Source organism: Rhinichthys klamathensis, unplaced genomic scaffold, assembly GCF_029890125.1.
Source record: "Rhinichthys klamathensis goyatoka isolate OS25496 unplaced genomic scaffold, OSU_Roscu_1.1 h1tg000072l_1, whole genome shotgun sequence".
Lineage (NCBI taxonomy): Eukaryota > Metazoa > Chordata > Actinopteri > Cypriniformes > Leuciscidae > Rhinichthys > Rhinichthys klamathensis.
The window spans coordinates 2,372,003-2,396,528 of record NW_026606615.1 but is presented as its reverse complement, the minus strand read 5'-3'; the positions used below and the strand labels follow the sequence as shown (position 1 = coordinate 2,396,528).

General features: G+C 37.9%; 1 protein-coding gene across 1 annotated transcript; it reads left to right on the top strand.

The window, feature by feature from the left end:
* Window positions 1-2,481: 2,481 nt before the first annotated feature.
* golga4 (golgin A4) lies at window positions 2,482-23,352 on the top strand. Its single transcript, XM_056250660.1, has 14 exons — window positions 2,482-2,591; window positions 3,883-4,030; window positions 4,112-4,290; window positions 5,773-5,871; window positions 5,986-6,141; window positions 6,320-10,332; window positions 10,490-10,611; window positions 12,732-12,862; window positions 13,296-13,382; window positions 15,414-15,431; window positions 15,969-16,037; window positions 17,352-17,427; window positions 20,796-20,893; window positions 23,209-23,352. The coding sequence occupies exons 2-14, from the start codon at window positions 3,886-3,888 to the stop codon at window positions 23,335-23,337; spliced, it is 5,322 nt and encodes a 1,773-aa protein (XP_056106635.1). The 5' UTR covers window positions 2,482-2,591; window positions 3,883-3,885; the 3' UTR covers window positions 23,338-23,352.
* Window positions 23,353-24,526: the final 1,174 nt, after the last annotated feature.

The window sequence follows — 24,526 nt, the reverse complement described above, 5'->3', positions numbered from 1 at the left end:
CAAAGAGTCATTAAATCGGAGTGTGTATCACTAGAGTCCCCAAAGAGTCATTAAATCGGAGTGTGTGTGTGTCACTAGAGTCCCCAAAGAGTCATTTAATCGGAGTGTGTGTGTCATTAGAGTCCTCAAAGAGTCATTTAATCGGAGTGTGTGTGTCATTAGAGTCCTCAAAGAGTCATTTAATCGGAGTGTGTATCACTAGAGTCCCCAAAGAGTCATTAAATCGGAGTGTGTATCACTAGAGTCCCCAAAGAGTCATTAAATCGGAGTGTGTGTGTGTCACTAGAGTCCTCAAAGAGTCATTTAATCGGAGTGTGTATCACTAGAGTCCCCAAAGAGTCATTAAATCGGAGTGTGTATCACTAGAGTCCCCAAAGAGTCATTAAATCGGAGTGTGTGTGTGTCACTAGAGTCCTCAAAGAGTCATTTAATCGGAGTGTGTGTGTCATTAGAGTCCTTAAAGAGCCATTTAATCTGAGTGTGTGTGTCATTAGAGTCCTTAAAGAGCCATTTAATCTGAGTGTGTGTGTCACTAGAGTCCTTAAAGAGCCATTTAATCTGAGTGTGTGTGTCACTAGAGTCCCCAAAGAGTCATTTAATCGGAGTGTGTGTGTCATTAGAGTCCCCAAAGAGTCATTTAATCGGAGTGTGTGTGTCATTAGAGTCCCCAAAGAGTCATTTAATCGGAGTGTGTGTGTCATTAGAGTCCCCAAAGAGTCATTTAATCGGAGTGTGTGTGTCATTAGAGTCCCCAAAGAGTCATTTAATCGGAGTGTGTGTGTCATTAGAGTCCCCAAAGAGTCATTTAATCAGAGTGTGTGTGTCATTAGAGTCCCCAAAGAGTCATTTAATCAGAGTGTGTGTGTCATTAGAGTCCTTAAAGAGCCATTTAATCTGAGTGTGTATCACTATTTTTATTTGTATAAAGTTTTTCTTTGACAGTTACTACACTTTACAGAAGAAATGCCTAATGTCATAAAGCCCCAGTGAGTAGCCAAAGATGACTCTGGTGAGGAAAACCCCTTAAGATGTTTTTGTGATGATGATTAGTTTGCAGTCGATGCTAAATTAACTAGAGGGATGCTGGCCGTGGCCAGTGAAGTGTTCTCTGCCATGAAGTGAAGTCAGTTTTATTTCTATAGCGCATTATACAATACAGATCGTTTTAAAGCAGCTTCACATACATAAAATAACTTGCAAATTTCAACAATTATGTTCATCTTTTGTTCTCTGATAGTCAATACAGTCAAATCAATAATATTTCTGAATGTTAATTGTCATTCCCCGACTGAGACAAAGGCACTTGATCTCAAGCTACAAATCAGACAAAAATGTAGACTACCCATTTACAGTGATCATGAAGAAATGAAAAACCCAGTTTACTCTCTCACACCTGTATCTCTGCACTAGCTTGATTTCAGTGTCCAGTATTGGAACTTTGAATTGTAATATTCTACTTCTGTCTTCTTAGGATAAATAATATAACATCTCAACAAAGTCCTGAAAGTATACATTAACCAGAGTTTGTGTATCACCATGGTCCTCAAAGTATGACTTAACCAGAGTTTGTGTATCACCATGGTCCTCAAAGTATGACTTAACCAGAGTTTGTGTATCACCATGGTCCTCAAAGTATGACTTAACCAGAGTTTGTGTATCACCATGGTCCTCAAAGTATGACTTGACCAGAGTTTGTGTTTAATGTCCCCAAAATGGACATAAAAAATACTGTCCCTAAAGTGAAGGCAAAATGTCAGGTCTTTAAGGAAGGCTTTTATTGATAAAATCAAGTGATAAGTGTGATGACAGCTTCTCCAGAAGTGCAGTCATGTCTTTCTTTTGTCTCTAGACCCTTCAGAAAGGGGTGTCCCTAAAGGTAGGGTTCCCAGTCATACGTCCTCACATTGTGGTTAAGTAGGTATGTGTGTGTGTGTGTGTGTGTGTGTGTGTGTGTGTGTGTGTGTGTGTGTGTGTGTGTGTTATCTGTGGCGGGAGTTCAGCGCAGCCGGTGGAGACATTGAAAATTATTCACAGCTTCTTGGTTGCGGTTTTAATTGAATCGCCTGGTCATTAAGTATGTTATAGTAATCTGTAAGATCAGTGTGATGGCATTTAACAGCTGTTATGATAAAGTAAATCAATGCATTACAGTGTTTCCACGGTTAAAGCATGTTCTTGGGCACATCTTAACAGATATATAATGTAAGACAGCTTAACTGTATGGTTGCTGATACCATTTTGTGTAGCCAGACTTATTGGATGTGCAAAAAGCTCTGAAAAATTTCCTTTGACATCCAACCAAACCTTTTTTCCACATTCTGGAAATCAAAGTTTCAGGCCAGTACAGTTCAAGCCGGCCAGTACGTTTCCAAGTGACTCTAATCCAGGTTGTCTAGACCAGCTGGCTCTGGGGTCTTTATGATAGATGCTCAATAAGTGTTGATGATTATTCTGAGAATAATGTATTCAGATCCATCGTCACACACTCATCATGATCTGTTTACCAGGAACTCCACACTACAGAGAAGACGAAGCTGATCACACAACTGGGAGACGCCAAGAACCTCATCGAGCAGCTGGAGCAGGACAAGGTGAGCGAGACGCTAACAGGACACGCTTCATCTCACTCCTCAGAAGGGTTCAGCTATGTTGTGTGTCCGCCACAGGACTGTTTATGAGCCAGCATGAACTGAAGATTGCAAATTCCACTGGCCCTCTTAGCCAAAGACAAAGATGAATTATCCCGGGAAGGCTTTTTAAAATGATCGCAAAACATATTTCCTGTGGGTCATTCACTTTGTCACGTTTGCATATAAGAGTAAGCCTGGATATATTGCTTATTATTTTGGATAGTGATCAAGCAGGGTCCAAACTTTTTGCCACATCTGTCACCGGTGGGTGAATTGACCAATCAAAATATTTTTACAGGCCATAAAATTGTAGCTTGCATTATTTTAAATGAAAAAATATGTATTTTTTAAATAATATTAATTTATATACAATATATATTATGTGTGTATATATTTATATATATATATATATAAGTATACGCATGAATATTATTTAAATAATATATAAAATAACATAATAAAATTAAATGAAAAAAGGTATTTTTCTCTCACACACACCAATATATATATATATATGTGTGTTATTATATAATATATTATTCTTGAAATTTATATAAATGTATATTATTTCTATAATATTAATTTATGTGAATATATTAATTACATTTTTCAATAATAAAATATAATATTACACAAATGAAAATATCAATTTTCAGTTTCAGTCTGTTATATTTATATTTTATACTTATTTTTATTATTTATTTGGTCTTGGTAGAGTATTTATTTTGCACCTTGTGATCAAGAAATAGATCAAGTCTTTGAGATGTAATATAGTTTGTAATTATGTGAAATATGGAGAGCTGTCTGTCTGCTACTGGGTTGTGATCAAATCAGTCATGTTGTGTTTAGCATTTGACCTTCACCCTGCAGGATAGAGATGATTTCCTCTTGGGTCACTGTATGAAATGTGAAAGAATGCAAACATATGTCAGAAACTATTAGCGATGCGTCCTCAAACTGAGCACAGAAATGCTGTAGAGGAGCAGGAACCTGTTTTGGACACGTTTGTGCTATAGTATTTGAACATAAATGATAGCAGATTTGCTGAAAAAAAGTGACTGCAATATTGTACATTTGAGGTTTCATTTCACAGGCTCTTCTTAAAAATCGCCAAACCTATGATATCTTAAAATTGAAATTTGCACGAGGATCAGAACAAAATATAGCTTTTATTGACTGAAAATCTACCCATTAAAAATCAAGGATGAGTACATTTAATTTGTGTGTACCCCTTTAATACATCATTTTGAAGGGAATGGTCATTGCTGAAACGAAGCGTCAGATGCATGAGACTTTAGAGATGAAGGAAGATGAGATCGCTCAGCTGCGCTCCAGACTCCAGCAGACCCTCGCACAGAAAGACGAGCTGCAAGAACAGAAAGAGAAATCCGAGAAAGCTGGTGAGTAAGACTATCTCCTTTCTCTTTTTCCCACCTTTGTTTCTACTTGTCCTAACTGCACTTCATGTGACTCTTTCCCAGCATTTGAGGAGCTGGAGAGAGCCCTGGGTGTGTCCCAGCGGGCGGAGGAGACACGCCGTCAGCTACAGGTGAGCATGGAGGAGCAGGTGAAGCAGGTGGAGAAGGCCAGCGAGGAAGAGCGGAGAAGCCTGCAACAGGAGCTGACCAGGGTCAAACAAGAAGTGGTCACCATTATGAAGGTGTGCATGCTTATCTCATTTTTTTTGATCGCTTATTAAAAGAGTGTTTGCTAACGGGGTGTTTCAGAAGAAAAAATAAACAAACTGTTTAGTTTTAAGGGTCATCGAGAGCGTGGAAAAGGGGACTAAATGTTGACAGTTTGTGTCACAAAAAAAGTAATAAGAATTTCAAGGATGCAATTATTTCAGTTGTTTTCACACACATCAGTGTTGTTTGAGATGAGGAGAAGCATTAAAAATACAGTCATACAGGAAACAAAAAACGTACTTTGCATTTTGATATGTTCCTTTTCTCTGTCCTCATTTGTACTCGACCTGTTTAAAGTTATTTTGCCTGGAAAAGCCATCAATCCACACTCAGTGTCACATTCATCCTGAGAATGATCTGGATGAGCGTTTTAACGTTCATGACTGCAAAGTTCCCACGAAGGCTGTGTGTTTTTATAGATACGCACACCTTTGGTATCTTCCTCTGTGTATTGGAGTATGATTCATTAACTTAATGGCAATAGTAAATCAAAATTGACTTAATTGATGCCACATTTACAGCCCACCATTCTTTCTGCATGTATCTGAGATAGGCTTCATTTTTCAGAAATTCAGTTCTGTTTCATTCATCATGACCATAATTCATGCCATAACAAAGAAAAATACAGTATGTCTCTGTTTCGCTTGCCAATAATTCATTTAAGAGTGACATTTTGAGTCAGTTCATTATTTCACCAAATCATGATACCATGGGGACTAGTCAAATGAGATATTTCAAATTCTTATGGTGAACCCATTGAGTTTATTCATGAGAAAATTTAAAAGATTCACGGTTTTAATGTGAATCATTTTATTATATTTATTTATTATAACTATTCTTTATATGAAGCCCACTTTTTTTTCCACCATAAATCACATTAATAGATTTTTAGAAAGGTTTCATGTGGGAATATTTTATATACATATGGGACTCAGTTTTTATTAAACATTAAACTGAGATATTTTATATAGTTATTTTATTGTTAATTGGTTTTGTATTTTATTATTTAATTTTTAAAATAATACAATACAAAATATTGCCATGAATGTAGTAGCCTTTGATGCATATATGGCAATAAAGCAAACAAATACAACTAAATAAAATGGTGATAATTCCCCATCCTCTCTGACCTTTAGAATTAAGCTGCCTGTTTGAGCAGCTGTACCATAGTTTCAATACATGGTCTAGTTTAGCGATGGGCCCATGTCCTGCAGAGTTTAGCTCCAGCCTGTATAAAACTCACCTGTAGCTTTGTAGTAGTCCGGAAGCCCTTGATTAGCTTGTTCAGGTGTGTTTAATTAAGGTAGGAGATAAACTCTGCAGGGCAGTAGCCCATCCCTGGTCTAGATGCACTAGGAAGTAAGTTTTGCATTGTGGACATAAGAGTTTTGTTAAAAAATTGTCCATCAAACTTGACAAAGGTTAATATTTTTCCATGGTTTCTTTTGTTTCAGAAGTCCACCGAGGACAGGATAGCAGAAATGGAGCAGTTACACTCAGAGGCTATGGCTAGCAAAGAACAGGAACTGAGTGCCCTGATCAAACAGGCGGTGGTATGCCCTGATTTTCATTTCTGTGTTAACCTGTGATCAGTTCATTGAAATATTAGCTTGGATGTAGTCGTTACCCAAGCTATTTGCATTAATGCTCTTTTTTTTTAACCTCAGGAGCAGTGTCGTGAGGAGATGTTGCAGTCGGCAAAGGAAAGAGAACAGCAGGAATCTCTCGCTCTGGAGGAAGCAGAGCTGCAGAAATCTGCAATTCAGTCTGAGGGGGAGAACAAAGCCAAGGAACTACAGCTAGAGTTGGAGTCTGCCAGAACGGTGAGTTTATATGCCACTTGATCTGAGATTAGATCAACAGGATATCCTTATTGTAGTTGCATGGCCAAATTATGCCATATAACTATTTAGTCAGCATGAATGAGGATTTGAATGAAAGCAATGCCATATTTTTTGCAATATACATTCCTTTAAAATTGTTGTTTTTCTATTTTTACAGAGAATTCAAGAACTTGAGAGTTGTCTGAGTAGCCCAGAGAAGGATTACGCCAAGTCGGATGATCTCTCTGCGCAAGTGGAAGAGCAGAGAAAGAAACATGAGGCTGAAATAGCTGCTTTAGAAGAGGCACATAAGCAAGACCTGGAAAGGACAAAGACAGAGCAAATAGCAGACCTCAACCAGCAGCATGATGTTGTTATGGAAGAGCTCATGCAAAAACACAAGGTAGAGATTGAATCTATTCTGAAAGACAAGGAGGAACAGTTCCATTCTCATGTGGAAGACATGAACAAAAAGATGCTTGATAAGCTGAGTGACAAACAGACAGAGATTGAGACCCTGTCTGCTGATCTCAATGAAGTACTGAATATTAGACAACAGTTAGAAGAGAGGCTGTCCTCTGTGGAGGCCACCAGTGAAACCACAAGACAAGAGTTTGAGGAAAGACTTAAGGAAGAACAAACTAAATATCAGGTGGAGATCGAAGCTGCGATACAGAACCAACAGTCATTTGCAATGGTGGAGAAAAAGCTGAAAGAACAGATAAATCAGCTGAAGACTGTGTTGGAGGAGAAGGAAAAAGCACTAGAGGAACATGTGCTCAGGGAAAAGACTTTGCACGAAAATGGAAGTGCTCAGTTGGAGGAACTTCATCTCAGGGCACAGTCGAACAAAGAGGCCCTTGAGGAATCAAGATCTCAGATTAGCACACTTGCAGAAGAACTCCAGCAAACCAAGAATCAAGTGAAAGATCTTGAGCAAACCCTTGAGGCAGTGCGTAATGATTGTCAGGAGAAAGGAGTGTGTCTTGAACAGAAGACAAATGAACTTCAGGAACTAGTGCAGAAGATGGAGCAAGTCAAGTGGGACCTATCTGAAAAAGAGAATTTGCATTCTGCAACCTCCAAAACAATGCAAGATGAGCAAAACCGCTTGAGGAAGCAGCTGGATGACCAGAAGAGTTCTCATGAGAAGAAACTTGAGAACATTAGGAAAGACATGGATTGCAAGCTGAAATCCCAGGAAAACAAAATGGAGAAATTCAAGCAGAAAGTCAAAGAAGCACAGGACAAGCTGAAGAAGAAGCTTCAGGATCAAGAGGAGAATGCCAAAGCTGAGTTATCCAAGACAGTTCAAGAGTTAGAACGGAAAGACCAGCAACTGAAGGAGAAGATCCTTGAGATGGCACAAGCAAGCTCTGAGGGCCTCAGCACAAACATGTCTGATTTGGAGGCCAATCACAAGGAGCACTTAGACAAGCTTAAGCTGACCCATAAACAGGAACAGGAAGACCTTGTTCGACATTGGCAGGAGAAACTCAACCAGCATGAGGAGGAGATGCAAGAAAAACATGCCCAATCTTTGCAAGATAAAGTCCAAGAGTTGGAGGAGATCTCGCAGCTGCTTTCGGCCAGCAGGGAAGAAAAGGAACAGATCATGAAAGACATCCAGAACCTCAGGGAGGAGCTCGCCATGAGGGAAACCACTGTGCAGAAACTACAGACAGAGCTCAGGGAAGCAGCAAGCAAGCTGGAAAGTTTGTCTGAAGGGGAAGGTATATTTAAAAGACAAGTCGAAACTATGGAGAAGAATCTAAACCAGGCCTTGAATGAACGGAACCTTCTACAAGACGAACTGAGAAAGGCTGAGGAAACTAGTAAAGAGAAATTGCAGGGCATATCTGAAGAGTTGATAAACACTCAGCAAAAATGTAGTTTGCTTGAAACATCCAAGTGTAAAGAGGGTGAAGATCTCCAGAGGACACTAGCAGAAAAAATGGCTGAACTTAAAAATAAAGAAAATGAATTCCAGACACAGTTGTGTACCATCACAAAGGAGTTTGAACAATGTTTTCAGAAAGCACAGGATAAGTTAGATGGTTTCTCTGTTGAGCTGTGTAAGAAAGTTGAGGAACGAGTTAGGGTTTTACAAAACCGGGTTACAGATAATCAGAATAAGGTAACATATCTAAAAAATATTATCATGACGAAGGACAACAGAATCAGCACTTTAGAGAAAGAACTTCAGCAGACTTTCGTCGAGAACCGTAACCTAAAGAGCTCTCTTGATGAGGTAACTCTTGAGTTTAGTGCAAGTTCAGAGACTCTTAAAGCCTTACAAACCGAAATGGAGTCTCTGCAAAACCACGCAGAGAATCGCTCCCAAGTACTTTCTGAGAAAGACCTTAACATTGAGCAGCTTCGCAAGGAGAACAAAAACATATCAGAAAATCTCAACGCAAATGTTTTGCAAATCGGCAATCTAGAATCTGTCATAAATGACTTGAAGACCCAGTTATCGAGTAGCATAACTGAAAAAGAGGAAGCCATATCTCTGCTGAATCAGCAGCACAGTGAGGACAAGGAGAGGGTAACATGCCAAATGGGGGAGAAGGTGGAAAGACTAGATAAAGAAAAGACCTCGCTTCGAGAGCAGGTAGACTCACTCAGGAATAAGTTCTCTGAGCAGAAAAAGAAGTTCAGTCAGAGTCACAGCACTGTTAAGTCTCTTCAAGATAAAGTTGCGGAAATGGAGAGACAGATTTCGGAGAAGGACGAACAACTTCAGATGCTCTCTGCCAGCGTTGACAATCACTCTATTAGTAAGTCCGAGATGGACCAGGCACTTAGTGAGAAAGAACAGAGGGTTCATGCCTTGACCTCAGAGCTGGAAAGCTGCTCAAGGAAAGTTTGTGATCTGGAGGAGCAGCTGGAATTGCGGACAAAAGAGCGAGAACAACTTGCAGCTGATTTGCAGCAGCAACTTAACATTAGGGAGAGCGAAAAGGTGGAGTTGATGAAACAGGTGCAGGAAGCTCAGGACCAAAGCTCTCAAAGTGGTGCCCTGATGCAGAAAACTGAGGAAAGTCTTCAGTCTTTACAGAAAGAAGTTGAAACAGCCAAGCAGGAACTTGAAACCCAGAAGAATGACTTTGAGAGGGAGAAGGCAGAGATTCTGAGGGCAAAAGAAGAGGCTGTTAATGCAGCTCAGGAAAAGGCGTCCTCTGAGACGGCTGGTAAAGTAGCTGAGTTGAAGAAGAAGGCAGAGCAGAAGATTGGCATGATTCGTAAACAGTTGACTTCACAAATTGAGGAAAAGGAGCAGGCTATCAAAGACATGCAGATGCAGTTGGAAGGTATCAAGCAAACCCAGACTGAAAAAGAAGAACGTATAAAGTCTCTAGAGGAAATTGAGAAGACAATGGAGGAGTCCACCGCAAAATTAAAGGAAGAGCATGCAAAACATCTACAAGAATTGCAGCAGAAAGAAGATGATGAAAGACAGTCCTCTCTGCAAAACTTAAAAGATATGTATGAAGAGAAGCTTGCTGTTATTCATAAAGATGTGTCTGCAAAAGAGGAGCAATCTGCTTTTGCTGCAAGAGAAACTTCGTCCAGACTTGAGGAGCTTGAGACCAAACTTGCGGAGTCTAATGAACAGATTACAAACTACCAAGCTGAGGTAAGTCGCCTTAAAGCAGACCTGCTCGAACAGACAGTTCGAGTGCAAGAGCTTCAACAGACATGCCTGGATCTTCAAGAACAGATTAAGGAGAAACTGATTGATCAAGTAGAGAATGAACAGGTTTCTGAAGTGCAAATGACCTCTAGTAGATTAGGAATGGAGCCTGCAATGTTAGTGGCCGTGGAAAGCAAGGACACTTTCAGGGACCAAGACGATTGGACGAGTCAAAAGGACTTGTTGGTGAAGGAATACGAGGAGAAGCTCCAAGATTTACAGCAGAGGCTCGAAGAGAAAGAAAATCAGCTAAAAGCACAACAGAGTTCGCCTCAAGGAAACGGGGAGACTGATAGTGAGTGCCTAATCAACAATACAAACACCTCAGAGAATGATCTTCAGATAAAACTGGTAGAGGCTGAGAACGAGAAGCAGAAGCTCCACAAAGATTACACCAGACTACAGAAAGACCTTCGCTCTCTAAGGAAAGAGCATGAGAAGGAGCTGGATTACCTGAAAAAGGAGATGGCTGAGGAAAACGAGATGAAGCTCAAGTAAGATTTATGTGAAACTTTTTTCTGTTTTATTTTAGTAACAGGTGGGGAGTATTTTATATTTCTCCTTAATGTAAGGAATAGGATGCATATTTTCTATTACATCGTTCTTCCCAGGGTTGATATGTTTGGTGATCTTTTTTTTTTTTTTAAACAGGCTTGAATTGGAAGACATAGAAATGAAACACAACTCTTCTCTTAAGCAGTTAATGAGGGAGTTCAACACCCAAATGGCCCTGAAGGAAAAGGAACTGGAAGGTTCTGTGAAGGAGACCATTGGTAAGAGGGGCATATTACAAAAGTACTGTTTATTGTTCATGCTACCATGGTAATACTGTGTTTTCCAGACACTACTGTGATGGGTATGATACTATGGCGTTCTTTAGAGAACCTTGTGGTAAGGTGCAGATATCATGCTATATGAATATGGTAATATTAATATTTAAAGGGGTAGGTTATTAAAATATTAAAAGTAATAGCTCACCTAAAAGTGAAACTTTGTTAGCATTGGTTCAAATTTAATTTCTTTATATTAAACGTTGCATTGTGAACATTCTGCATGACATCTTTTCTGTTTGATGGACAAAGAAATTTTACATGTTTTTTTAAATGATGTGAGGAAGTAAATGATGATGTAAATGAGTATTCCTTTAAGTAAAACAAAAATATTTGTTAAAGACCCACTCCGATGAAAATAATGTTTTTCTAGGTGTTAACATGTTCTTGTGGCATTTTTCTGATGTTAGAGGACATATCTTGAGAAAAATAAGCTCTAAGTTGTATTTCTGAGTATTTCTACATTCAAATGGCTGTGAATCAGTAGCAGACGCTAAAATGCCGGCTAAAATAGACTGGAGTTGTGAAGTAGTAACTCCACTGGGCGTCTCCACACACGACGTCTTGGAGTGAAATAATGATCGGTGATTGGTGATAACTTTGATTAACTTCGGATAATAATAATTAACGTGTATATAAGACTGTTGCCCCACCGGTATTGGGGGTGTAAGCTAGCGGTAGAGACAGAGCTCTCAGCAACGGGCAGGGGGAGGGTCGTCTCTCTGCCAACGGCTCCGCCCACAACGCAGAGGCGAATTGCTAATGAGCTACTGCCGCTCTGCTGAAGCGAAGTCCCAGAAAACGGCACAGGTTTTGTGATTTGGGCTAAAAATGGCATAATCATAATTTAAAGACCACTGGGAATGTTTAAAAATAGCTCAAAATATGATCGGAGTGGGACTTTAAATATACTGGGGGTAAAAAAACAAGTATGTCTTGAACAGTGTTGCCACAGTTACTTTGAAAAAGTAACTTAGTTACTTTTAAAATCAAGTAATCTTTAAAGTAACTAAGTTAGATTACAAGTTACTTTATTAGTTACATTCAGCAGCTGCCGAAAACACCCCTTTTTAACAGTAACGTCATCTCCTGACATTATAAGACATTATAAGCCCGGCGCCTCCGTGTCGTGATTATTTATTTTCTGCTATATTTACTTATTTATTAAATCCAGGCAATTGGTTGATGAAACATTGATTAAAATGAAGATACAATGATACAATTCACCTTAATGAAAGGCTTTGTGCTTTCATTTGATGTCTCTGTGAAAGTTTTAAAGCAGTCTTTCAGTGCCGCTTTCAGAGCGCTCACGTTCTTAACAGGGATCTGTCACATTGTTTTTCCCTCATAAATGCGTACACGAAAGATAAGACAAAATTAATATTTTATGTTCTGTGGAGAGCCAACCCTTCTTCATCCGGTGGGTATTATTACTTTTTGTACTTTTGCCACCTAAAAGTTAAAGTTTTTTTGTGTCACGTCCGTTACAGATGTGTATTTCCATCATATTAAATATAAAACGCATGTGTATACTGATATTTTTCTAATGTCTGGACTCCTTTATTAAGGGAGTATGGATAAACAGACATTTCAATATATTGGTATTAAATGCATTTTCGGAGAATTTACGGCCAATGTCAAGGCCATAACGCTGGAATTGCCCAATTTTAAATAATTTATTCTTAACTAGTTTTGTGGTGTAGGTCTACGTATTTTATAATGTTAACTTAAAATAATACTAATAGTAATTTAAAGATGTGGTAGCATTGGATCTGGACGGGAAGGATAACTCTGGGAGTTGGAAGGGGTGTGTCGCGATTCTGCCTTCTCACACACATTTTGGTTTCATATCGCATATCAGCCATCATTTAAGAAAATGACAAAAATAGTCACGCACAGTAACTTGGATAAGTAAGCCAGTTATGAAAATCAAAATTGATTTACCATGTGTTTTCAATCCTGTCATTTGATCCATCCAATCTGAAAATTAGTGTTTTACATTTAGTGATGGTAACATTCCTATGTATTCTTACTGTACTTTCCTGTTTATTATTTCCACACAGAGAAAGCTCAAGATGTTGAATCTGAGCTTATAAATAGCCATCGAGATGAAGTCAGTCAACTTCAGAAAATGATCGCTCAGAAGGAAGAAGACCTAAACAAAACGGTACAGCGTTACGAGCAGGTCCTTCAGGTACTGCAAAATAAAGCGAAATTGTAGCTTTTGTATTTAATTGCGAGTTATTCATAAATGGCCAGCAGATGCTTCAGTATAGAAGGACATTGGCACAGGAATAATTTTGTGAGGAGTTTATAGCTTTTGCTAATTCCACCACATAAAGTCAGTAAGTTCAGGTTTCAGCTAATAGTTTGTATATCATCAGGAAACACTTACCTCAGTCAACTAGCACCTCAAACTCCTCCTAGAGCTGAAGTGAATGATGAAGACCTTATGCTGCTTACATCCATCCTGGCAGAGAAGAATGCTAACTATTTGTAATAGGATTATTTCCACATCTTATAGATCTAATTGTTTACCCATGCATTTTAAGACCCACGTTTATTACCTGAAAATGAATATAATATGACAGCATTGTAAAATGATTCAGAGATTCACCTTTGCTCAGAGTCGTGAGGTGGAGATGGGCGACCGTGTTTGGGAGGTCCAGAAGGAGTTAGAGGATCTTCAACAGAGGAGTCTCAGCGGCCCACAGGTACAGACCCTCAGTTTACACACCATGAGTTGTTGTTTTTAATTAAATGTTAATTCAATGTGAATTTTATTTAAATTCATTATTTAAAAATAATCCAATTAGACCTACACCGCTGAATTAATAAATTTATATTTAATTAATTAAATTGATTAACTCTTTCCCTGCCATTGACGGATTTTCCGGCGACCCATGTTATCACTGTTATACAGTAGGGGGCGCTATTATACATCTACTGAAAGAGTACTGGATCTCCTGATCAAAACACAGGAGAAGAAGAAGCAGAAACAAGCGATAGAAGCATTGCTTACGCACATGTAAAATAACGCGATCATTAAACAGAATATAAATCAAAACTGCCTAACGTTACTGAATGAAATGTCGACCCAGGACGAGAGACAGGACTGTGAAGCTTTAGGGATGTTGATGGACTTGATCTACTCCCTCACATTCAAGTGTTGATAAAAAAAGAATGCATGATGCAAAAATATATTTTTTTGTTTGTTTGTTTATAAGCAGAGGCTCTATTCTTTCTTTTGATATATTGTATGTTCAGATATTCATACAACAAAATATAATGGAGGCCATGAAACTTTTGTGATTAAAAAATGCTTGCGGTGACTGGACCCTTTTTTTTTTTTAAACGTTGGCCGGGAAAGAGTTCAAACTGAATAAAATAGAAAAAATCTTTGCCATTAACCTGAAGAATCAGTGTTTGCTCATGTAATGTTTTATATTTATTGAGCTTTGACAATAATTCCGACATACAAATTGACTTCAAATGACTGCTTAAATTTCCATATGGATTTTGATTTGTAAATAAATGAATGCTGCCTTCACACTCTATCGGAATTATCGTAAATACGAATTTAAATGTGGACATAAATGAATAGGCCATAGGAATGAATTTCCTGAAAAGGTTTGGAATGTATCCCTGAGAAAGAGGCCTTAAACAGTCTCTGTTCTCAATGAACCCCTCAGAGAGCATCCTGAGCTGTTAGATTTATGCCACAGTGCTCTCGGTGCATGCTTGGAGAGAGGCAAAAAGTTGAGCCTTGTTCAGGATAAAGTGGTCCTTGTGTGTTCGGTGCCGTTACAAAGCGCTTGCTCTCAGAGACGTGAAACACCTCTGGAGCCCATGCTGCATATTTGCAGTCTGATGTCACAGGTTTTCTGTGGGCAAACACTACAACATCTAGTTATAATTGATTGTTAAAGGGTTAGTTCACCCAAAAATGAAAATGATGTCATTAATGACTCTCCCTCATGTCGTCTCAAGCCCGTAAGACCTCCGTTCATCTTCAGAACACAGTTTAAGATATTTAAGATTTAGTCCGAGAGCTTTCTGTCCCTCCATTGTAAACGTATGTACGTTATACTGTCCTTGTCCAGAAAGGAAATAAAGACATCATCAAAGTAGTCCATGTGACATCAGTGGGTTAGTTAGAATGTTTTGAAGCATCGAAAATACATTTTGGTCCAAAAATAACAAAAACTAGGACTTTATTCAGCATTGTATTGTGTTCCGGTTCTGTTGTGGATCCGCGTTCACGAGTCCGCATACACACGTCAGCAGCGTCACTGAACGCGGATCCACAACAGAACCGGAATACACACACACACACACACCAGACACACGTCAGCAGCGTCTTACGTCAGCAGCGGCACTGAACGCGGATCCACAACAGAACCGGAAGACAATACAATGCTGAAGAAAGTCCTAGTTTTTGTTATTTTTGGACCAAAATGTATTTTCGATGCTTCAACACATTCTAACTAACCCACTGATGTCACATGGACTACTTTGATGATGTCTTTATTTCCTTTCTGGACAAGGACAGTATACCGTACACACATTTTCAATGGAGGGACAGAAAGCTCTCGGACTAAATCTAAAATATCTTAAACTGTGTTCTGAAGACATGAGGGAGAGTCATTAATGACATCATTTTCATTTTTGGGTGAACTAACCCTTTAATATTTATGTTTGAATTATGCAGTCATGTGACCTGCTGATTCTGTTTTGTGTTTCAGGGTCTTGATGAGTTACAGGTAGGTTTTATTTTCATCTATTTGTCTGATTAACGCAAGTTTTTGGAAAGTCTAACTGGTTGAAACACCAGCGATTACAAACCGTGTTTTTTGAGACTGTCTTTGGTTCACTGCAGTTTTAAAGAGAAAATACTCAGCAATGCTGTCGACTTATGAATTTTACACATGGTTTGTCTTAAAGCATATTAAAAAACACACATTTAAACAAAATTAAAAGCTGGATTTTAATCAGGGGGACTTTAAAACCAAGACACTGTGTACTCTAGCATTTAAAAATGTTTTTTTTTCCCAAAGAAATTAAGTTATTCAGCAAGGATGCATTGACTTGATCAAAATGCTGTTCTTTTGAACTTTCTATTTATCAAAGAATCCTGAAAGTAATGGAATAATTATACTGAAAATTCAGCTTTTGATTGTAAAAATATTACACAATCTTGTATTTATTTTAACTTATATTTTTGATAACCCTCTGTGAACATAAGAGACTCTTTTTCCCCCCCCAAAAAACACATCTAGTCTTTTTCTCTGTCCAATCAGGTTCAGCTTGCAGAAAAGACAACCATGTTGAGCGAAGCCAGGCTAAAAGAGCAGGAATACCATGACAGGGTAAGTGAAGAGGGACACTAACAGAAAGACAGAGAGTTTAGCAGGGTGGGTGTCTGTACCGTTAAACCGGATGTTATTTTTCATGTAGCTAGCAATAAACCCTGTTGACAGTTTAACTAACTTTAACTAGCTTGTTCAGCAGGATCTCTTGCTTTGCCATGTCAGTAGTTGACCTGAATGAGAGAACTGGCCGTAGATGAAGACTGCCCTGACAATCTCCAGCTTGTGTTTGCATGCTTGCACAGAGTATGTTTTAGGCCTAAGAAGTGTTTAGCACACAAAGACAATGTAGAAGGCAAAGAGAAAGAAAGAGAGGAGCGTTTAGCAACCCGTCACATTCCCAGAGCTCCTGCACCCCTTTAGCTGTGTAAAACCGAAACGAGATTAGATTCATTGCACCGCACATCTGTTTACTCTTATTTCAACTTTACAAACAGTCACAGCAGCGCTCATGCTGTTTCTCTCACCCCACACGACTGCAAACTCACACGAGGAGATGAACACACTGAACCTGCCTTTATTTTTATAACCCGGCTTCACCCTGGGCCATACATGTTGTTAATTTGAGGACTGGTGTAGGGGAGGTTATTACTAATTTTAAGGCTATGTCTACATTAATCTCGACACATTTAAAAACGGCATTTTTATTTCAAAGCGCTCTGTCCACATTAGCATTTCAAGCATTTTCCCCCCCAAAAGTCCTTAAATCACCTAACTGCGCATGCACACAACGTAATAAAAACTTGCTGAGATACAGAGAGACCAAACATAATAAAGTTCTTCTCATGCTGTTCTTCTGGCATTATCATTTTATTAGCAAAATATCTCACCACTTATTGATATATAGATAGTTAGTTAGTCAGTTAAAGATCAATTGCCCTCATGTTTTGACACAGGACAGCTATTGCAAATTAATGATATTTGCAGGAATGTAATATGAAGGTTGTACAAAGTAACATTTATCTTTATCAACACTGTGAAAGTGAATAGCACACAGCTGGGACACACCGGTATAAAACTGGGTACAATATGCGTCACATGACTAAACATGCATCATTGTTTTCGAATATCTCTGTTTTCACAGTCCACACGGACACATTTCAAATGTATCTGGATTATTGTAGATGTAGACAAAGATTGCAGTGGGATTTCATGACTAGTTATTATGCCTGATTGAATTTCTCGTTTCCTATTTTTTTAATTCCTAAAACCTATATACAACTATAGACACCAGCTTAAGTTCACTTTAAAGATCCCTTTTACACTGTATTTATTTATTTTCAATAATTGTCTTTATTCTCAATTTATTTTTAGATTCATGCTCTGGAAGACAAAATAAGACGCTCCCATAAAAACACAGTGGTGACTCACCTGGGAAGCACATATCGAGGTAAATAATCCTAATCATTTTCTATAAAGATGGCTTTTAAATGCTATGTCATCTGCAATGGTTCTAAAGCCAGCTGTTATCCAGATGTCATTTACGGTCTTATTTATCTGTTTGTAATATGAATTTGGGGGTTTTAGCCACCTAGTGACTGTAAAATGCTTGTCAAGTATCTCCTGTAGTTCCCGGAGGTTAATGAATGATGTGGAACACTGACCCTTGGCAAACAAACCTCAGCTTCATCTTCACTAGCTCAGAGCCATCAGTCTCCACAGGAGAGCCGTGCTTTAACACCCTGCTATCAATCATGCACATATGCAGACCTTAAACATATGGGCAGCCAGAGGCCGGTGTTTTAGAGAGATCTGCCCCTCCACAGCCCTTCCCTGCTGGTGTAATAAAGAGCTCATCTCTGAATCTAATGGGTTTCACAGACCGTGTTTCTCCCCAGTTCCCACAAATGAGCCACAGTCGTCTCAGAGATCTGCAGCGTCTTTTGTACTTGCATTGCTTGGGCAAGAGCAGCGTCATTATCAGCACCAAAATAACATCTTTTGTGTTACATGGAGAAAGAACGTCATATGGGTTATGGATACAAAAATGAGGAAATGTAGACAGAATTTTCATTTAAAGGCAAAAATTAAATTGTAAACAATGAGTTGGAGCAATTCACATTTCCTTTCAATGCATTGTGAACACTGATTCACGATGTCTTTAAATATACACCACTGTTCAAAAGTTTGGGGTCAAAATTATTTTTTTTAAGAAACGAATACTTTTATTCAGCAAGGATGCATTAAATCGATCAAAAGTGACATTTATAATGTTACAAAAGATTTCAATTTAAGATAAATGCTGTTTTTTTTTAGTACCTTGGTTTCCACAAGAAAATGAAGCAGCACGACTGTTTCCAGCACTGATAATAATCATAAATGTTTCTTGAGCATCTTCTTGAGTATTAAGCAGCGCAACTGTTATCAACATTGAAAAATCATCATATTAGAATGATTTCTGAAGGATCATGTGACACTGAAAACTGGAGCAATGATGCTGAAAATCCAGCGTTGATCACAGGAATAAATTGCATTAATAATAAATAACAATACAATTTCACAGTAGTACTGTTTTTACTGTATTTTTTAATCAAATTAATCCAGCCTTGGTGAGCAAAAGAGTATTCTTTCAAAAAACAATGAAAAAAGACACTGTCCTCAATCAACTTTTTCTCTCCGCATCCTCATGAATGAATCAAACTTCCTGGATGCTTTTTGTAATGCTTTCTTCAGTTACTTTATCCGCAAAATAAACATGAAATGCTGAATTTGTCCCAAAGAAGACGTCTTAAAGCAGTCTTCATTTTGGGAGTGTCGATGAAGCCTTTAGAAAGCTGTCTTAGGTCTTGAAACAGAGCTCTAGTCATCATCTCTCCTCATAAACCACATTAAATGTCCTAAATGTCCGAGGTTTTCCTTTGAAGACATCTTTGACATGCAACTAAACAAACCGCCTGTTATCCGCTCACTCAGACTTTATACACAAACAAATCTCGTCCATTTATCCGTCAGCTTATCTGTGTGGCCTCCACATTAAAGGGACAGTAGTTTATAAAGTCTGTTTGACCTTCTGACTGCCTCACCCTCCAATAAACGCTCGTTCACATGACACACACTCTCCCTCAGAAACGACCTGTTTTGTGTATAATTCTTTGATAGAGTATTGAAGTGATTTATGGTCACTATTCATTGTTTTCTATATTATTTATGTTTTTTGTTCATTGTGCAGTCAATGTGCTAACGGTTGTCGTAAAGCAAGCCCTCTGTATGGATGTGTTGTTTTGGGGATGAGACTGATGTGGCTCGTGTTTCGTCCCTGTTGGCCCAGCTGGGCTGTCCTGAGGTCAGTCAGACAGGTCGGGTTATTTATTCGCCGCTCATTTCTCCATGCTTCCTGATCAAAGGCCTGTTTGAGCTTCAGCGGCACCTCGAGTTCCAGCTCTCTCTATCAAGCTGTCTGTCCCTGGCCGTTCAGCCGCCCGAGCGTCTTCAGCACGGCTTAAATGGACTTTCCAGAGACACACACGGCTCCTTCTGCTAATTGTCAGTCATTCACAGGTTTAATGAGGCTGTCGTAACGCAAACAGATCGCTGTGCCTTCTGTGCTGTTTCTGCATGCTAGATATTGTAATGCATATTTCAAAATAGCCGTTTCACTCAAAAATGGTTAATTGCTTAATCCTTACATCACTGCGGTGAGACATTACTGAATGCTTATGTTGTTTAGCACATGTGCACGTTCAATTTAGCAAAAACGTACACTACTGTTCAAAAGTTTGGGGTCGGGAAGATTTGTAAAAAAAAAAAAAAAAAAAAGTTAGGTGTGGAGGTTGTTCAATTTAATTCAAATTTATTTCTATAGCGCTTTTCACAATACATATTGTTTCAAAGCAGCTGTAAAGAAAGTGCATTTCAGAAATGTACATAGAAAAGATACATTTAATTAATCATGTATTAAGTACTGGCATGTGCTTCTAAAGTTGTGGTGTTCTCGTAGGTATTTTACGTCATGTTTTCCATGGTATCAACAGCGCAGGAACCTACCCACCCATTCCCAGCTTTATTACATGCCTTTTTAAAAATATCTCAAAAGTTTGTTTTTGTTCATTCATGGTCTTACCGTCTCCTGTTACGTTTCTGCTCTCACTTCTTCATCCATTAAAAGTAGGGTGGAAAACGGAAAAGCCCCCACCTAGATTGAGCCAAAGCTCCTTGTATTTACCCACAATGCTGTCATTATAGTGTTTCCAGTGTTGGCACCCTTAACTACTGTGCCTGGAAGTGAGGCGCGTCTAGCGCTCTGATTTACGGGCTGATTATTGTCACGCTGTGTGTTTAATGAATGTATTGAGTGTATGATTGCATGCTTATCTTATTGATGTCAAAGCTGAGGAAAATTGTCCTCCATTACCAGTGCTGGTTCTGAAAGATTAACTCTTATTAATGCTTATTTTTCAGATTTGAAACAATTAAACATCCTAGTAAAAGTCTAGTTACATTTGCAAGTTGCGACGCACACATTTTTTAGTTTTTATCTGAACGTTACCCCATTATTGACATTCTCTTTCCTCTCTGACTCTGTTGGTTCAACTATTATAAGAGGATGGTTGGTGTGGAGTGTTTGGAGGGTTTATAAGTTCGTCATCCGGCTGTTCTGGTTTTAATTACGGGCCTGACGGAGCAGTGTTCAGCAGATCTTGACTGAAAAGGGGTTTTGTACTTTATAAACAGTGACTGTTTCATCTAACACTGAGCTTAAAGTCTCTAGTACTCATGGATGATGATTATGATGAATCTGCTGTTTGTTTGTCTTTACAGATATGTCACACAACAGCACGGACCCCTTCTCCGAGCCCACCGAATACGAGTACCTCAAGAAGGTCATGTTTGAGTACATGATGGGAAGAGAGACAAAGGTACATTTTCAGGGTTAGCGATGATGTCATATTTTTTTTAAAATATTAACTTTGTATTAACTTTAACACGACATAAGAGCTAAAGTTAGGGACCGAGTTTGCTTACATGAGGATCAGTGTTGTTATTGTTAATTAAAACTATTCAAATCGTTTTTGTTCATTGAAATAAAGCTGAAACAAATATAAATATTAAATGAAAAACTTAAATGAAAATTAAAAATGCTGCCTTGGCAACTAACTGAAATAAGTTTAAGTTGAACTTAAATTACTAAAACAAAAATAGAAATAAAATAATGCTAAATATAAATATTAGAAAAGGAGGAAAAAACACATTACTAAAACTAAAAATAATTTGAAAAACCTAAGAAATATTAATAATTACTATAATAGTATATAAGTACTATTAGACACTGATTTGAGGATGTCAAATTCCAGAATCCATGATTGTAATATTTTTTTAACCATCTTTTGAACTTTTCGTAATATCAATCCAAAATTTAATGGGGACTACATATGTACGACTCATTTTCTGATTATATTCTTCCATGTTGTACAACTTACATTTTATCATATTGTTCTTTCCCACAATGCACAAAGTTTTCCACAACATAATAATGCCATTTGTTAGAGGAAGGATGCAGTAAATAAGTGTGACGGGGAGTCCGGATGGAAGCCTATAAAATGAAACTCCCAACAGCATAATTCCATGTCCATTCAGCAGGACCCTAACGAGCCAATCTTGTCCGTTTAACCAGGACTAATTAACAGGCCGTTGATGCCGCCCTAAAGCCAGCGGGATTCCCCCTCGTTGCTAATAAACAGTCGGGTCCTTATGACATCACAACAGGCCTCCCTGTCAGAGAGGATGTGGCTCGTTCTCGTCACATGACCCAGTAACGCCTGCCATTTTAAGAGAGTTGCTCGGGGTAAACGGCTGTGCTGGTTCTGATTAGCGCTGATCTATCTAGGGCTGATTACCCAGCAGGCTCTGCAGATAATGAGCTTTTTGTCTTTGCGAGATGTAATTGCTCACAGAAGAGTGGGAGCAGCAGCTCCGCTAAAGATGGGCGGCAGTGTTGTTATTGTTAACTAAAACTGAAATTATAAAAACCGTTTTCGCTAACTGAAATAAAGCTGACTTAAAGGGAGTTCACCCAGAAATGTACTCAACCTCAAGTTGCTCCAAACTTGTATGAGTTTCTCAAAAGTTTGAAAAATATGGGTAACCAAACAGTTAATGGACCCATTGACTTCCATAGTATGGAAAAAAATTCTATGAAAGTCAATGGGTCCGACATTTTTCAAAATATCTTGTGTTCAGCAGAAGAAAGGAATTCATAATTTAATAATTCCTATTATATGTATATATATATATATATATGTACACTACCGTTCAAAAGTTTGGGGTCGGTACGATTTTAAATACTTTTAAAAGAATTCTCTTCTGCTAACCATGGCTGCGCTTATTTGATTAAAAATACAACAAAAATCAGTTATAGTATTAAATATTATTCCAGTGTAAATCAGCTGTTTTCTGTGTGAATATATAGTAAAGTGTCATTTATTCCTGTGATCAAAGCTGAATTTTCAGCATCACCAGTGTCAGTGTCTTCAGTGTCAAATGATCCTTCACAAATCAGTATAATATGAGGATCTGATGCTCAAGAAACATTTATTATTATTATCAATGTTGAAACAGTTGTTGGTCTGTCAGTTGTACAGTTTTTTTTTTTTTTTTTTTGGATTCTTTGATGAATAGGAAGTTCAAAAGACTTTTGTAACATTATAAATGTCTTTACTGTCACTTTCGATCAAATTAATTATTCCTTGATAAATAAAAGTATTGATTTCTTTCCTCCAAAAAATACAAATAAAATTCTCACTGACCCCAAACTTTTGAACGGTAGTGTATATGTGTGTGTATTTTTATATATATATATCCTATTATGTATGTGTGTATATACAGTATATGTGTGTGTATGTATGTATATATATATATATATATATATATATATATATATATACATATTAAATATTAAAAAACAAAAACTGATAACAATGAGAAAATCACAACAAAATTACTAAAACATAACATATAAATTTAATTCAAATAATTAATAAACAATAATAAAAAAATCATACTTGCATGTATGCTTCACTCCTTCACATGTTTTTACTATTGTTTATAAAGCCAAGATAAGAATGAATGGGTAACATCACTTATGAACAAATGTAATCATTAAGTAATTTCTTGCTCTTAAATAACAGAGTGTAATAGATGCTGATTTGATATGAGATCACATTTTTTTCTTTAGACGATGGCCAAAGTTATAACATCCATGCTGAAGTTTCCTCCGGACCAGGCGCAGAAGGTTCTGGAGCGTGAGGATTCTCGTGTGATGGTGAGCTGTGTGTTTAGTATGGCGAAGCAGCTGTGGGTTTAAACGTAACCTTCAAAGACTCTCCGAAACCCTCCATATGTTAACAGTCGGACTGAAACGGGTGTCCCAGATGTGTGCCCTGATGCTCTGTGTGTATGTGCAGATCCTCACGGTTGCTTCATGTGCAGAAAGGGAGCCGCACATATGTGTTTCTTATCGAAGACTTTATGGTTTGTTTGTTTGTAATAATGATACTATATGAATTTAAGGGAACATTGGAAAGGAAACTGCAGAAACCTGATATTCTGCAGTTTCCTTTCCAATGTTCCCTTAAATTCATATAGCATCATTATTTCAGGAAACTGAATTCATGACATTTATATACAATTCATATACAATTTTTTTATTTTTTACTACTTCCCACCCACTCAGGAACTTTTAGTTAATGATTTTTAATAGCCAGTAGCCTTTAGTTTACACTGCCACTCAAAAGTTTTTGAAAGAAGTCTCTTCTGCTCACCAAGGCTGCATTTATCATCAAAAACACAGTAAAAACTGTAATATTGTGAAATATTATTACAATTTAAAATAACTGTTTTCTGTGTGAATATATTGTAAAATGAAATGAATTTTCAGCATCATTACTCCAGTCTTCAGTGTCACATGATCCTTCAGAAATCATTCTAATATGATGATTTGCAGCTCAAGAAATGTATTAATGTTGAAAACAGTTGTGCTACTTAATGTGTGGAAACCATGAAACCAGTGAATAGAAAGTTAAAAAGCATTTATTTGAAATCTTTTGTAACATTATATATGTCTTTACTGTCACTTTTGATCAGTTTAATGCATCCTTGCTGACGAAAAGTATTAATTTCTTTCAAAACAAAAAAATATAACTGACCTCAAACTTTTGAATGGTATTGTACATCTGTGGTGGCAAACAACTTTCTATTACTGAATAAGAGACAAACATGTACCAATTGTCTTTAAAGATTATTTATTCCCTTGCAAGGAAAGGTCAGCAGTCATAAGCCCCTTTCACACAGAGATTCCGGAAAATACACGGATAAAGTGACCCGGTATTTGACCCGGGTTCGTTTGATTTGGGTTCATTCACACTGCCAGTGATTTTCCGGAATCAGAGAGTGCGTTCACACACAACCCGTAAAAATCCCGTAAAGACACGTGACATCGATGTGACGTAAAGTCTCAGGAGCGTCTTAATTTGCTTATGAGCTGCGATTTCTCT